Here is a 16731-nt window from a genome sequence, read left to right as displayed (position 1 = left end):
GTCAAATACCACTGATGAAAAAGATGAAGAAGAATATGAAAAAGAACATGAACAGAGGCTGGCTCAATCATGGTATCTCAGTTTTGGAGGGATGACACAATTGTTCAAATTTCTTAACACAATAAAACTGAAATCCTTGATGATGACTCTAGATGTGTTGCAGTTGGAGGCAAATATCTCTAATATACAATCACGTGTTCACATGTTGGAACTGAAGCACTCTCAGATTAAACCGCAGTAGAGACAAAAACAGAACCTTAATTGTGTCTCAGAAGAGCTGAAGTTCTTCACATCCAGCCAAGGAATTAATTAAAGAATAGAATAACAGAGTAAATCTGTGGTAAATTCAGTTCGGAAAGGCACACAATTGTATTATAATTCATCACAAATTCTAAGCAATAACTGACACCACAGTATACATCAAAATTCATGTTTCAGCAGTGGATGCGTGTGTGGCTGCAGGTGATTTTCTATCTCTGTTTTCATATTTACAACTTTCGGTTTATTGCTACAATTAGTTACAAATCAAAATATAAAGCACTATACTCTAGAACTCGATGGGCTAGTGCTCTGAATGAAACAGGACTTATAGTCTCACATGTGGCACACCTTGAAAATACAGCAGTGATTGTCACACACACACTGACATACCTAAACATATTACTGTGTCCTGAGGATGTGTCATTGAAACTTTATTTAAATCTTAATGTTAATTTTTATTTTTGTTAATTGTTGGTGTTTGGTGTTGATTGTTTGTTTTTTTTATTTTTGATAGTTTCAAATTTTTTGTGTTGATTAGAAAAATCCTAGAATTGACACATTGGTATTTTTATTTAATGGAGTACTAACAATCCCCATATCTACTGACTGGTCTCCTCTCCACCAATAAGCTGGTGTGTGGTGGGCGTTCTGGCGCACTATGGCTGCCGTCGCATCATCCAGGTGGATGCTGCACACTGGTGGTGGATGAGGAGATACCCCCTGACAATGTAAACCGCATTGAGTGCTTAAAAAAAGCACTATATAAATGTAAGGAATTATTATTATTATTATTATTATTATTAGTATTATTATTATTATTATTTGGGGGAAGTCGTGGCCTAATGGTTAGAGATTTGGACTCATAATGCAAAGGTTGCGAGTTTGAGTCTTGTGCCGGCACGAATTGTAGGTTGGGTGAGTGACTGTACAGTGCTCTCTCCACCTTCAATACCACGACTGAGGTGCCCTTGAGCAAGGCACTGAACCCCCAACTGCTCCCCGGACGCTGCAGCATAAATGGCTGCCCACTGATCCAGGTGTGTGTTCACGGTGTGTGTGTGTTCACTGCTGTGTGTGTGCACTTTGGATGGGTCAAATGCAGAGCACGAATTCTGAGGTTGGGTCACCATATTTGGCTCTATGTCACGTCACTGTCATCTTCTGGACATGGAACTGTCCCAATGTTATTCAAAAAAGAAAAATATCCAACTTGCAGATGCAAAATATATAGTACACGTAGTATCCACAAAGTACTTCACAGGCGTTGACTTGTTTGTGGCACCACTGTAGCTCACTCACTCATCCAGCCTCAAGCCTTCTACAGACTGCGCGATTTTAGCAATCCTGTAAGATCATTGCTGGTCACATTGTGCGACATGGATCTAATAAACTCGGGTAGGACATGCATGTAGGCTGTACAATGATGACACCTATTGACTCGTAGGCTACGATGCATGTTTCTATAGAAGAATAAAACGTCATTAGCATGTGCTAGTAGTAAACTAAAAGAGCAAAATGAATTACACTTTGACAGTTGTAGTTTTTATGTGTGCTCAAAAAAAAGTGGAAGTAGCGAAAGAAGAAAGGAATAAGAGCTTGAGGTAAGCAGTTTTATATTTTAGCGCTTTTGTTTTTTGACCTTTTATGTTTGATTTTTTTTGGTTTTTTTGTTGGTTTGTGTGTTAACTTGGAACTCGTACTGTGCGATGATCATGCTGAATTTCTGACACTGCCAGAAAATTATCGTAGGCTATCTTTGGTCGCAAGACTGTGACAACAGCCAACTTTGAACCTCTCTCACTGTACGACATAGGACCACCGATTAGGAGCCACGATCACAGAAATCTCCACGATTGTTTCACAATGCCAATCTTTCGTCTGGGACAGCCATAAATCGTGCAGTGTGTCTCTGGCTTAACAAGAGTCAAGACGCCCAGGGAGGACTAGTGTTGTGCCACGGTTTTTATAAGAAGTCTTCTTTGCGACATCTAGTGATGGGTCGTTCTTGAACGATTTGTTCATTTTGAATGTTTTAATGTGACTCGGGACGAACGTGTCGTCTCGGGGAGTGATTCGTTCAGTCACGCATGCGCAACATCCTATGGGTTCTGTACTGAAATTAGTTCACTTGTTTCGAGTTTTGTTTTTTTTTCGAGTCGTTCGTTCATCACTTGACAACCCCATAAGCTTTACCTATGCATTTATAGTTTTTTTGGGTTTTTTGTTTCGTTTGTTAATACATTCAGTGTTATGGAAAAGAACCATCATGATAGAAATTCACATATTAATATACTGTAAAAGATAAAAAGCTACAATTTGAGACCAGAAATGCATCACGTAACTGTAGGAGTAAATAATAATAATAATAATAATAATAATAATAATAATAATAACAACTATGCACCCATTTGTAAGGAAATGAATTTCTCTATCCAATGCTGTCACATCATGTGACAAAAGAACGAATGACTCGAAAGACTCGAAAGATGAAATTATCAATTCTCTTTCTGGCTCAGACAGCATATGTTTAGTTTATGGGGATGTCACATGATGAAGGATTTACCAGCGTATCAAAGATGTGTTCAAAATTCATGCATTTCCTCTGCTGGTTGGTTTGAGCCTTTGTATAAAATACAGATATTGACCCCAAAATAACAAGTATCCAATAACAAGTTATTTTTATTAGATTTTATTAAGATATGCAGTTTCTATGCAGGAATATCTCTATGCAGACAGGTTGAATTCAGAATAGCATGCTAACATACCTTCTCTTGCCATTTGTTCCATATCCTTTAAATGGCTTTTTATTCTATAACATTTTCTATTAACTATTAATGTTAGGAGTGTATTCAGCCTTTTTCATGGAAATCAATGTGTATTTACCAGATGCTTTTGTAACATGAAGCAACATACAGCTGGAGCAAATTGCATGCCTCACAAAACATTGCACTTGATGAGTTTGATGAGATTGTTTTAGTTTTTGAGAGTATGATGAGCGTGGCAAAACCAGAAGACTGTGGGTTCTTTGGAAATTTACTGTGGAATTTTAAGTAAATATAGTAGCATATAGGATTTTTACATCACATATAGTACTGAATTATTATAAGGGTTACATAAAGTAATACTGATTAGCATGTTGATTCTCTGCTATCATGATGGATTATGTGTAGATGCTGAATGAGCTAAAACATAGCGCCAGTTGATAATAAAAAGAACATAATTGCAGAATAGTTCAGTATGGAGCAAAATACACAAAGACGACCAATTACCTTTATACAGAAGAAGAGCAGAAAAGGGCAGCTAGCAACAACAACAGGAAGAGCTAGCATGATTTTAGTACTAAAATATCACTTAGAAGCCTTCAGGAAAATAAAGTATATGGGTTATATACAAAATGCAAGTGTACTGAACTTGAATCAAATAGAATTACTTTGCTTTTTTTTATCATTTTGAGTTTGTTGTTGTTGAGTTTACTGTGTTCAAGTCAATCAAGTTGACACGACTAATTTGTGTAGCAATTTCTAATACTGTGTGTATGTGTGGGTCACTTTTATCATTATCAAATGTTGGCTGTAACCTGTACTATGTTGCACATGGAATGTGCCTTGATTCAGATGATATACTTTTGGCCATTTAATATACATTCAACCCTAAACGCTATTATTGTTGTTTTTTGTCCCGAAAACTCATTTGTTGGAAGCACCAAACCTCTGTCTTGCATCAGCAGAACGCACAATCTGATCTAATGCCTTGAGAATCAAAACATCAACATGATCATTTGTGTTAATCTCATTATGATAGTTCTTCACTGGGAAGATGTTGCTCATTGGAACACCCACTTTGAAACTGCACAACTCCATCTGGACAGAAACACAATGAAAAATTGTTTGTAAAACTATAGAAAACAACATACAACATGTATAGATGATTAAATGACCTACAGTACCTTCTCTTTGATCTTCTTGCTTCTGTAGACCTTCTTTAGATCATTTTTGACCAGAGGACATGCTTCATCCACTTTAGACATGACAATCACTTGAGGAATCCCTACAATGAGAAAGATTAAAGTGTTTTAATCCAAATGATACAAATCTAAATTTTGTGAGCCAAAATCATCACAATTAAAAGAACCAAAGACTTAAACTACTGTGTGCATTAAATTGATCAAATACACGAGTTTCACAATTGAATTGAATTACTGAAATAAATGAACTTTCCCAGGACATTCTAATTTATTAAGATGCACCAGTATTCCCACATTTTCCATTTCTCTCATCTTGTCCAAAACAAAGGCAAAAAATATTACATTTTTTTTTTTTTTTATTATTGGTTCACTTAAAGCATATTTATCTATTGTTGAAATGCATTTCAGATATGCACATATGCTAAACTAGTTCCCATGTGGAATGTAGGAGCTTTAATGTATTACAGTGTTGTGCATAAGAAAGATAAAAATCATAGAAATTTTTACCTTTATCACTGATGGTCTGGCGAATGAGTCTCAATTTCTCTGTAATTATCTTATCATCTGCAGCGAGTTGGACTGTACTTCCATCTATGACGTAAACTAGGCAGAATGCTTGATCAGACAGTGAAGGGTTTTGATTGTAATGTTCATCGTCGCTAGTGAGTGATTTCTCCCCGAACTAGGTTCATGAAATAAAAACAAAATATAAGAATGAGAAAGATATTGTGCACATTCAAATGTTAATTTTTAAATTAAATGAATGTAGTTAATGTGTAGTTCACCCAAAAATACATTTTGTCATCATTTACTCACGCTCAAGTTGTTCCAAACCTGTATGAGTTTCTTTCTTCTGTTTAATACAACAGAAAATATTTTGAAGAATATGTAACACGTTTTACACATTCTACTCAATGGCTTCCAGCAACTGTTTGATTACCAGCATTTTCAATATATCTTCTTTTGTGAATATTCATTTTTGGGTGAATTACCCCTTTAACTTTTAATTAAATGTCTTACTTTATATCCCTCCTTCACATGACCATATATGGTGTTGACAATGTCATCTATTTGACACTTAGATATTTTGTCAGGTTCTAAACCTTTTATGTCACATAATTCAAAAGGCAAATCTGCATGTGCACTTCTGATGCGGTATGTTCTCAGCTGTAAACAAAGACAGAGAAAAATTGCAACACATATATTTTTAAATATCAAACAATGCTTATGATTTAAACAAATGTCTGGTTTGGTTGATGATTTGTCTATATTTCCTTAAAGCATATTCCTACAGTCTTAGCAGTTACCATGTGTGAAATATAGAAGACAAATAATGCTTACTCTTTTTGTGAAACTGTGACTGTCGGCTGATCTTAAATCTTCAGCTAGTGCTTCATTAGCTATTTCTTCTTGAAAGACACTAAGGACAGAGTTAATAAAGCTGGACTTCCCTGCTCCAATTTGTCCAGCCACCAGGATCTTGACGTTTGTCACATCTGGAATACTTGGAGTAAACTTTTCTAGACGGTCTTTCAGCTCTTTTTTCTGTCTATAAAAGACAAGAGACAAAATTATCTGCACACTTAATTATCTGCACACTTAATAAATAAAAAATAATATATACTATATGATAGACTATATGAAAAATATATAGAATATATATATATAGAATTCTGTTTGAGAATTCTTATTTGGGGGTTATTTATTCAGCCAATATGTACTATTTTAGTCAATTTACACAATTAAAAAAATAAATAAATAAATAAAATCTCCATTTTAAATACATGTATAGTTTGATATTTTGAAACCAGTTATACTTTATTATTTTATAATTCCAGGCAAAAGGAAACAAAAGCCTGTACACAATGTCCTTCAATGTAAAACGATTTATTATACATATAAATATGTATTACACAATGTATATTTTACAGTAGGCCAAAATATAATTAGGCCTAAATATAATTTTAGCTATTTGGGCTTTCTACAAATACAAAATTTATTAAGAGAGCCTATATACCACATAGTCCACATAACCTTTGTATATGTAGCTTACCTCCAGTCAAATGACCTCCATGCTTGTCCACACAACCTCTTTTTATGTAGATTAAAAAAAAAAAAAAACCTTTTAGATTAAATAAACAATTCAGTTTAACAATAAATTGGTATTATCTCAGAATATAGTCTGAGAATATATCCATCCCATCTAACAGATCGTTCTCAGAACTTTGGCTAACATTCTGGCAAGGATCTCTCAAATTTACAAATGTCTTTATAGTAACATTAATATAACGTTTGTTCAAGGTTTTTGGTTTTAATAATGTTTTAAAAATGTTAACGCATATACATTATGCATCATTTATGGAACTTTTTTTCAGAGATGTTTTAGTTGGATGCTCTTGTTACCTTTTTAAAGGGGACATATGATGCGATTTAAATTTTTCCTTTCTATTTGGAGTATTACAAGCTCTTGGTGAATAAAGAAGATCTGTGAAGTTGCAAAGACTAAAGTCTCAAATCCAAAGAGATATTCTTTATAAAAGTTAAGACTCGTCCACACCCCACTGAAATGGCTCGTTCTAACACCCCCCCACATCTCTACGTCATGATGTGGGAAGATTTGCATAACGCCACCTAAATATTCATGCAAAGAAAGAAGGCGTGACCTTTATTCTCGCTGTAGTATTATTGTTGCCGCCGGTGCCATGTTCTTGAGACGCTGTGTGTTTCACTGTGAAAGCGAAACTACTTTGTTTGGTCTTCCAAAAGAGGACACAACTAGAAATCAGTGGTTAAGTTGTATTTACAACACTGTTCCAGAACAGTTCAACCCAAATATTCAGATGTATGCTGCGCATTTTACAGAGGATGAGGACTGTTTCCTGGAAGAGTAGCCTACAATGCTGGTGTCTGTTTCAATAAAGTGGGGCAATAACAACTTTGCAAGGACAGTCTGGCGCTTCTGACTCACAATCTGTAAGTACATTTTCATATTTAAAGGATTTGCCACTGATGATTGAAATGCGAGTTTTGAGCAGTGTAGAGTAGTGCTTGTTGTTTGTTGTTTCTCCGATCATAAATGCAGGCATGGTTTTATGTTTACACAGCGCAATATGCAATGCAACGCATAAAAACACAGTATAAGTCATTATAATCGTTAATTATGTCCCCACTGGATGCAATAAATGCCTCATTTGTAATGGGTTTTATTGGTTTTGTCTCGTCGTGTCGGGACACATCATAACAGTATGGTGAGGTGCGTAACATTTTCGTCACGCACTTGAGGAAATCGGCCAATCACAACGCACTGGATAGCTGGCCATTCAGAGCATACCTCGCTTTTCAGAACAAACGCTTTGTAAAAATCGATGCGTTTCAGAAGGCGGGGCATAGAGGAGAAAGAATAATATAAATTATGTAGAAAATAATGTTTTTTTTTTACTTAAACCGCATAAACACATTGCATTACACCAAATACACAAAATAATGTTATTTTTAGCAACATCATAAGACCACTTTTAATATTACTACTGGTTTCAAAATGTTTAAGGAACATACAAAAATAACATTCCCATAATGTTTGCAAAATAATAACAGGAGTGTTTGCACATTCACATAAGCAAGAAAAAAAAGGGTTTTAAAATGTTTCAAAAACTGGATGTTTTGAACATTCAGAGAACATTTAATAGCCGACGCCCTTTCCGTCACACCACTTCTCCCCTGCCCCTCCGAAGGTCTGTGTACGCCACCGCCGTATACCACAACGATTGAGTGCTGTTGTTTGCTTCAATCACAGATTAGATTTGTGTATATTACATTCATTATATAGATCATTTATGTGAGTGTAATTATCATTACAATACTTTATTTATTTGCTATTATTTTATTTACTTATTTCTGTTTCAGAACAACAACCATTCCTGCAATGTAGCACTCTTATTTGGACATTGTATGCCATACTGCTAAAGTTCAGTTATATACCCCAGGTTCAGTCTGTATTCTAATAACAGACACCTGAGAGTGACTACAGGATCCAGGCAGACTCAGTCAAGTCATTCAAATAGACTTTTAAATGCAGTCTTTTCATTCTGAATATTGTAAGTTTATTTTGTTAAACTGATGCATTTTATGAATGTATGCATTTAAATAGATCAAATTTGATTAAATAGATTTAAAAAGTAAATAAGTTAAAAGATGCATATCAGTTATCATAGTCAGAGACAATCCCATTATTCAGTGCAGAACTTACCTTCAATTGATTCACCTGATCCCATTTGCAATCTTTTTGCTTTTGAACAGAGTAATAAGAAGAATCACAGAACTATATTTAATGCAGTTCTTACCGCAGGTGTGATGTTAAGCTCTAATCAGAGGTTATATTTATACATGCAGGTCTAACTTTCAGTTTCACTTTAAATAACAGAAAAGAAAATGTTTGTGCTCTCCAATTGTTTCAGAGGCAGGCCCGGACTGGCCATTGGGAGCACAGCGAGAATTCCTGGTTTCTTGGCGTCTGATTTGGCCCGCTGGCCAGTTTTTTTTTTTTTTCCATTCTTATTATTTTATATTACTGCATGCCACATGTACCAAAGTGATCATTGCTGAGTTTGACATTCGATAATAAATCTATAATAAATCATGAATCAGTTGATTCTGCTCACATTTGTTCCGCGCTCCCGTCAAACAGTTTTGAACAGAGTAATCAATATTATGTGGGACTCGAAGAAACGACCAGAAGCAGCAGTGAAATACAGTATAGTCAAGTCAAGTCAAGTCACCTTTATTTATTTAGCGCTTTAAACAAAAAAGATTGTGTCAAAGCAACTGAACAACATTAATTAGGAAAACAGTGTGTCAATAATGCAAAATGACAGTTAAAGGCAGTTCATCATTGAATTCAGTGATGTCATCATCCAGCTCAGTTCAGTTTAAATAGTATCTGTGCAATAATTTGCAATCAAGTCAACGATATCGCTGTAAATGAAGTGTCCCCAACTAAGCAAGCCAGAGGTGACAGCGGCAAGGAACCAAAACTCCATCAGTGACAGAATGGAGAAAAAATCTTGGAAGAAACCAGGCTCATTCGGGGGCCAGTTCTCCTCTGACCAGACGAAACCAGCAGTTCAATTCCAGGCTGCAGCAAAGTCAGATTGTGCAGAAGAATCATCTGTTTCCTGTGGTCTTGTCCCGGTGGTCGTCTGAGATGGGGTCTTTACAGGGGATCTGTCTCTGGGGCTCTAGTTGTCCTGATCTCCGCTGTCTTTCAGGGCTGTAGAGTTCCTTTCTAGGTGCTGATCCACCATCTGGGCTGGATATGTACTGGATCCGAGTGACTGCAGTGACCCTCTGACTTGGATACAGACTGGATCTGGTGGCTATGGTGACCTCGGAATAAGAGAGAAACAGACTAATATGAGCGTAGATGCAATTCTTCTAACAATGTAGCAAGTACATCGGGTTTTATGGGAAGTGTTCCCGGTTCCGGTTTACCTAATTAATGCAGCCTAAAAATCCTTTAATGGATTTGGATAGAGTGAGTCCATAGTTTCTGTTACATCATCAAGTTGTTCTGAGGTTTTGGATATGCTAAGGAATTGGGATACATCAGGAAGATTACTTACAAAGCAGTCTTTTGTGGTAGAAGTGATGGTTCTACCATACTTGTAACAAGAAGTAGAATTTACAGTTTTAGCTATATGAAGTTTGCACAAAATGTCTCGGGTTACGACTGTAACCCTTGTTCCCCGAGAAAGGGAACGAGAACTGTGTCGACCGACACTTTGGGGAAATGCCCCTCAACGTAGCACCTCTGAAGTATGAATGAAACTAAGCCAATCCTGATTGGTGTTGCGTCATGACGTAATGTGTGACGGCATAAGCGGAAGCTACAAAAGGACGCCGGCACACAACAGAGATATCTTCTGTGATGAAGCAAGCGCTCCCAGGCAGGGGGAGGTGTGGCAAAGGGACGCAGTTCTCGTTCCCTTTCTCGGGGAACAAGGGTTACAGTCGTGACCCGAGACGTTCCCCTTTGAGGGAACCTCGAACTGCGTCGACCGACACTTTGGGGAACGAGTATCCACTATGCCACAACGAGCCCTGTCTGTCCTAGTGTGAAGCTGCGCACAGGCACACTTAGGACAAGAGCACACGGGTGCCAGGTGTCGATGGAATGTCCAGGCTGTAAAATCTAATAAAAGTGTGAGGGGTGGCCCATCCTGCTGCATCACAGACCTCTTGGATCGGGACCCCTGAAAGGAGGGCTCTAGAGGACACCATGCCTCTGGTAGAGTGAGCCCTCACGGCCAGTGGGGTTGGATGGCAGTTTATATGCCAGGAGGAATGACGATCTTGCCATAGACCTCTCATAAAGCGGCCGTCCATGACCGCGCCCCAGCCCCGTGAGGGAGGCGTCTGTCGAGGCGGCTTTCCGGCGACATGACGCTCCCAGCACGGGACCTCGGGACAGAAACCAAGCTCTCTTCCACATAGATAGGGAACGAAGGCATCTGCGCGTAACCCTGATCATGCGAAACGGGTTTACCCTCGGGGAGAACCCCTTGGTCTTCAACCACCACTGCAAGGGCCTCATGTGCAGGAGACCGAATGGAATGATATTGGATGCTGCTGCCATGAGAGCTAACACTCTCTGAAAATGTTTTACAGTGATGGCCTGGCCTAGCTTTATCCTGGTCACCGTGGCCAGGATGGATTCGATCCGTGCAGGAGACAACTGTGCCCGCATCGTGACTGAATCACACACCACTCCCAGGAACGTGGTTCTCTGGGCTGGTGCCAACACGCTCTTTTTCGTGTTGAGTCTCAACCCCAGGCTCTGGATGTGGGCAAGGACAACATCTCGATGCTGAACTGCCAGCTCTTGTGACTGGGCTAGAATCAGCCAGTCGTCGATGTAATTGAGGACCCTGAAACCCTGAAGCCTCAGCGGTGCTAGAGCCGCATCCATACATTTTGTAAATGTGCGAGGGGAGAGAGCTAGGCCGAACGGAAGAACCGATATTGGTACGCCTCGCCCCCGAAAGCGAAGCTCAGGAACTTCCTGTGAGATGGAAGGATGGAAATGTGGAAGTATGCGTCCTTCAGATCTATCGTGACAAACCAATCCTCGGATTGAATTTGGTTCACGATGATGGGAATAGTGAGCATCTTGAACCTGAACCTCCTCAGAGACCGATTCAAGTGCCTGAGATCTATTATTGGAAGCAACCCCCCATCCTTCTTGGGAACTACGAAGTAGCGGCTGTAAAACCCGGACTCCCTGTCTGGAGGAGGAATACGTTCTATAGCCTCCTTTACCAGCAGAGAGCTTACTTCTTGTTCCAATACCCAACTCTGCTCTGGGTCGACTACAGTCCCGACCACCCCGTTGAACTTTGGCAGGCGGGAACCGAACTGTAGTCTGTACCCCTTTTGAATGGTGCGCAGAACCCAAGGAAAAATATTCGTGAGATTTTTACATGCATCGAAATATTCTACTAAGGGTACCAGCCTCTCGAGGCTGGCTTTGGGTATTAATCGGGATTCGTTCTTGGCCCCCTGAAGCGGATCTCCGGCAGGGTTCGACCGAAAACGATTCTCAATGTGCGGACGCGAATGCTGCCTGCCGCAAGCCTGTGGGGTGGACAGTGCAGGGCACGTTCGCTGGAAACCGATGCGTCCCGAAGCGCACTCGACGGCGGGAAGTCGACATCGATTTCCTGCGGGCTCCGTGGAGGAGGCGACCTCGATCTGGCTGGGACCTCCCTGTTGAAGCCTTCTTCACCTGCAGGACGGCCCTCAGGTCGCCCTGCTTAGGCTGAGGCCTCGGCTGAGAGCGTCAACTATGCCCCCAGGCTGCTTGAGGGGGGGCTCTAGAAGTGACACTCTCTTTTTGCGCCTGTCTGTAGGCGAAGGAGCTGGCAGATGACTGTGGCTGCCCGCTTGGGGCAGGCTTCTTAGGCTTCGAGCGGCGAGGGAGGTATTGTCTGAAGGCTGCAGACTGTTTCTTCGCCTCCTGAAACCTGTCGACGACGATATTAACTGAGTCGCCGAACAGGCCAGAAGAGGAAATCGGGGCATCGAGGAGGAAAGCCCTGTCTTTCTCCCTGATGCCCGACAGATATAACCATAAGTGTCTCTCCGAGACCACCATCGCCGCCATGGAACAGCCGACAGCGCGGGCCGTTTCCTTGGTGACTCGGAGAGACAGATCTGCAGCCTTCCTCAACTCCGCAATATCTTACGGAGTCGGGCCCTCGCCCTCATCAATATCCTTAAGAAGGTCGGCCTGGTACGCTTTTAGTACCGCCATTGTATGCAGACTAGCACCAGCCCGACCTGCAGCCATATAAGCCCTGCCCACTAATGTAGATGTAACACGGCATGGTTTAGTGGGCAGCACCGGGGTTTTTAGGGATGATGCAGACTCGGGGGCTAAATAGGTGGCAAGCGGCTGTTCCACCCGAGGTATCATCCCATAACCATTCTCTCGCCCCCCCAAAATATCACTATAGTTTAGCACGGGGGGTTGGACACACGAGATGAGTGTGGTTTGTTCCACGATTTACACAACTCGTTGTGTAAATCGGGAAAGAACGGTAAACCCCGACGATGAGGTTGCTCTCTGTGCTGCAGGAAACGCTCGTCCAACTTGCTTTTAATAAGCGTTTCCTGCCTCTCATGTGGCCAACTGATATTAAGACGGGCCACCGCACGAGAGACAACCTCTAGAAGCTCCTCATATGCAGGGACATGGGGTGGCGAGTCATCCCCAAAATCCCCGCCCTCGATGCTGAGCACGTCTACTTCCTCGGAAGCAGACAGCTCAAGCATCGGGCTCTCCACTCGTGCGGAAGAAGAGGCGGGAGAGCATCGGAACTGGCGGATGGCGTGCCTCGGCAGTCTCGGGATCCTCCGCCAAACCCATCTGCGAGCCCCATAAAGAGCGTTGCCGCGCCGCCTCAGCGGACGCGGGTCCCGCACCACGGGGCTCGCGAGCCTGGCCGTCTTCGTTGAAAATAGCCAGGCGGGAGCGCAGCACACGGATTGGTAATCTCTCACAATCCTCGCAAGCAGCCCCCTCGAGAGCTGCCTGCGCGTGCTGCGCTCCCAAACAGTGTCTATATCATGTGATATCTAGGGGAAAGAGTCTCTATGTGCTGAGAATTAACTGACTTCTGTGACGTGAGGCGGCTAGCAGACGGTCGGTTTAGCCAGTCTGTCTGCTTCCTGACCTGGGACCCAGTTAGTCAAGTACAAACTCCATAACTACGTGCCATATTTCTAGAGAGAAGAGTGGCACCACCCCAGGAGGGATGAAGACCATCTCTTTTCAACAGGTCAGGTCTGCCCCAAAAGCTTGTCCAATTGTCTATGAAACCTATGTTATTCTGCGGGCACCACTTAGACATCCAGCCATTGAGTGATGCCAATCTGCTATGTATCTCATCACCGCAGTAAGCAGGGAGGGGACCAGAGCATATTACAGTGTCTGACATCATGCTTGCAAGTTCACACACCTCTTTAATGTTATTTTAAGTGATCTACGACTGGCGAAGTCGAACATCATTAGCGCTGGCGTGAATAACAATCTTACTGTATTTATGTTTAGCATTAGCCAGCACTTTTAAATTTGCTAAGATGTCAGGCACTCTGGCTTCTGGTAAACATTGGACTATGGTGGCTGGTGTCTCTATTTTCACGTTCCGTACAATAGAATCGCCAAGAACTAGAGCACTTTCATCAGGTTTCTCAGTGGGTGCATCACTGAGTGGGGAGAACCTGTTTAATATTTTGATCGGAACAGAAGAGTGGTATTTAGACCCACGACTATGCCGCCTCACAGTCACCCAGTTGCCCTGCTGCAAAGGCCCTGTTACCAGAACCTAACAATGTACAGGACTCCCTGAGCTAGACGCATCCAAAACCCGTATCTAGAGCCCTCACATTCTTACTGTCCTCAATTAAAGTTTGGATGCGTGTCTCTAATTCTGAAATCTTCACTATCAGCCTAACTATTTCCCTGCATTTATCACATATGAATCCCTCGTCACCGACAGAGAGAGATAAACTATACATGTGGCAAGCAGTGCACATAACAATAGCAGGAGAAGCCATTACTCACCGTGCTTGATGAAAGATTCTTACCACAGTTGTTTGATGAACTTGTGAAAAACTTTTAAATAAAAGTGAACGATCAAATTAATCAGATTAGATTGATAGATAATATCAGAAATATGGTGGGAATTAAGTTATATTTTATCACTTTAAACAACAAAGAGTGATAGTAATATAAAGATTCTACAGAAAAACAAAGCTACACGGCGCTACGATCACAAAACAGCAGCAAGGCAAGCAAGAAGCAGGAATAACACTGTCCAGCAAATTATAGCAAAATTACTGAACTGTTCAGGGCTTCAAGTGCAGATCAGTTTCATCTGTATATAGGCTACTGTATTTTTGTCTTAGTTTAGTTAAGTATTAAACTGCAAGCAAATGTTTGCCCATCAGTAGCATTCCATTATTATGTTAAAGGACATCATTAGTATCTATTGTAAAGGTGCATTAGTATATTTAGCAGACAGATGTTCACATGAATTTATAGTAAAGGAGGGAGCTAGTGCAGACAACACCACAAAAATATGAGACATAATAATGCAATAACGTGTTCAGTATTATTTTTCTATAAACATATTGTACTAATTTTGATATTTAGGCATGCAAATTTATTGTAAAATATTTGTATGAAATATAGGTTTGTTAATCTTGGGTAATAAAGTGATTTTAAGATAATAACAACAATAACACTGTCTTAATGTAATACTTTTAATTTAAATTGTGTGCAAACAAGTTACAATGAGGTGGCTGTTTTGCAACAAGATGGAGACAGTTCTGTTCACAACAGCAGACCTAATGGTAAAGAAATGACAGATACAAGAAAAATAACCAAAATAATAATAATAATAATAATATCACACACACACACACAAGTGAGAAAACGAGATATCAAGGAAAATGAAGAAATGGAAAAGGGAAATGGAGGTGCCATTCAAGTGAGAACCTGTATATTTTGCACAGCTGCAGCCTAAGGACTTAGATTTATATATATTTTAAATCTATATAGAATTATTATTATTATTACTAAAGTCCTGCTATACACCCACAACAATTTTTGAAACTACAGACAACCCTATTATTTGTATGGACATCATATATATATATATATATATATATATATATATATATATATATATATATATTGGCGGGGTGAAATAGGACACGACACGAGGATGAGGGTAAGTTCCCCGAAGGGTGGATTTTATTAGTTGAAAAGGCGGTGCGGTAAGGTGGTTTGGGCATTCGGTGCTCGGCGTCTTGTCTGTGAGGTGCTGCTAGTGCAGTGTGGGTACGGCTCTCCCGTGGCGGTGGGGCTGGCGGTCACAAGCTGCTGTCTAGAGGCAGAGGAAAAGACAAAGTTAGCCGGCTCTTGTGGAGACATCTCTCACCTCTGTGCCCGCTTGCGGGGTTTAAATAGGCAGTGGCTGATGGCACGCAGGTGTGGCCGCTCAGCCCGTGATGAGTAGGCACAGGTGTGCCTGTGGTGTTGCCAGGGCGACGCTGATGAGTGCTCGGGACATGCGTCACACTCCCCCCCCCCCAAGCGTCGTCCTAGTCCTCTGGAGCAGTGGGGAGATCGGGGGAGGACGGGGAGTGGTGCCTGACAGACCTGCAAAAGCTGACCACAGACGGGAGAGTCCGTCGGCGTTGGCGTTGGCCGTCCCCGCCCGATGTCGTAGGGTGAAGTGGAAGTCCTGGAGCGCCAGGAACCATCGCGTCACCCTGGCGTTGGTCTCCTTCGCCCGGGCCATCTACTGCAGGGGGGCATGGTCCGTGAGGAGGGTGAAGTGGCGGCCGAGGAGGTAATAGCGGAGCTCCAGGACTGCCCACTTTACGGCCAATGCTTCCCTCTCTACGGTGGCATATCGTTGCTCTGCGGGGGTCAGCTTTCGGCTGATGTACATCACCAGGTGTTCCTCACCGTCGTAGCCCTGCGACAAGACGGCTCCCAACCCGGTGTCGGATGCGTCCGTTTGCAGCAGGAAGGGGCGGTTGAAGTCAGGGCCACGGAGGACCAGTTCCGTCGTCAGGGCGGCCTTGATGTTCAGGAATGCGACTTCTGTTTCGGAGTTCCACCCGACTTTCTCCGGCTGCCCCTTCCTGGTCAGGTCTGTCAGGGGAGAGGCTAAGGAGGAGAAGTTAGGGATAAAGAAGCGATAATATCCCGCCAACCCCAAAAAGGCCCGTACCTGTCTTTTAGAGGTGGGCCGCGGCGCAGAGAGGATAGCTGCCACCTTCTTCTCTTGCAGTCGGATCAGGCCGCGACCCACCTGATACCCCAAGTATTTGGCTTCGGCAAGGGCCAGATGACACTTCCGGGGGTTGGCGGTCAGGGCAGCCCGGCGCAGCTCCGTGAGCACCCTCCGCAGCCTCTCCAGATGGTCCTGCCAGGT

At 41.8% G+C, this 16731-nt stretch overlaps 1 protein-coding gene across 1 annotated transcript in view; it reads right to left on the bottom strand.

Annotated features, from left to right (window-relative positions):
• Positions 1 to 3265: 3265 nt before the first annotated feature.
• The window catches only part of LOC109058039 (interferon-induced protein 44-like), a 29891-nt gene continuing 16425 nt past the window's right edge, over positions 3266 to 16731 (bottom strand). Inside the window, exon 7 of the mRNA XM_042714836.1 lies at positions 3266 to 4121. Coding sequence (XP_042570770.1) covers positions 3948 to 4121 — 174 coding nt within the window. The 3' untranslated portion in view covers positions 3266 to 3947. The remainder of the gene's footprint in view (positions 4122 to 16731) is intronic.

The sequence above is a fragment of the Cyprinus carpio genome, chromosome A24, assembly GCF_018340385.1.
Source record: "Cyprinus carpio isolate SPL01 chromosome A24, ASM1834038v1, whole genome shotgun sequence".
In the NCBI taxonomy this organism is placed as follows: Eukaryota; Metazoa; Chordata; class Actinopteri; order Cypriniformes; family Cyprinidae; genus Cyprinus; species Cyprinus carpio.
The sequence above is the reverse complement of the archived record's forward strand: the minus strand, read 5'-3'. Positions and strand labels throughout refer to the sequence as shown.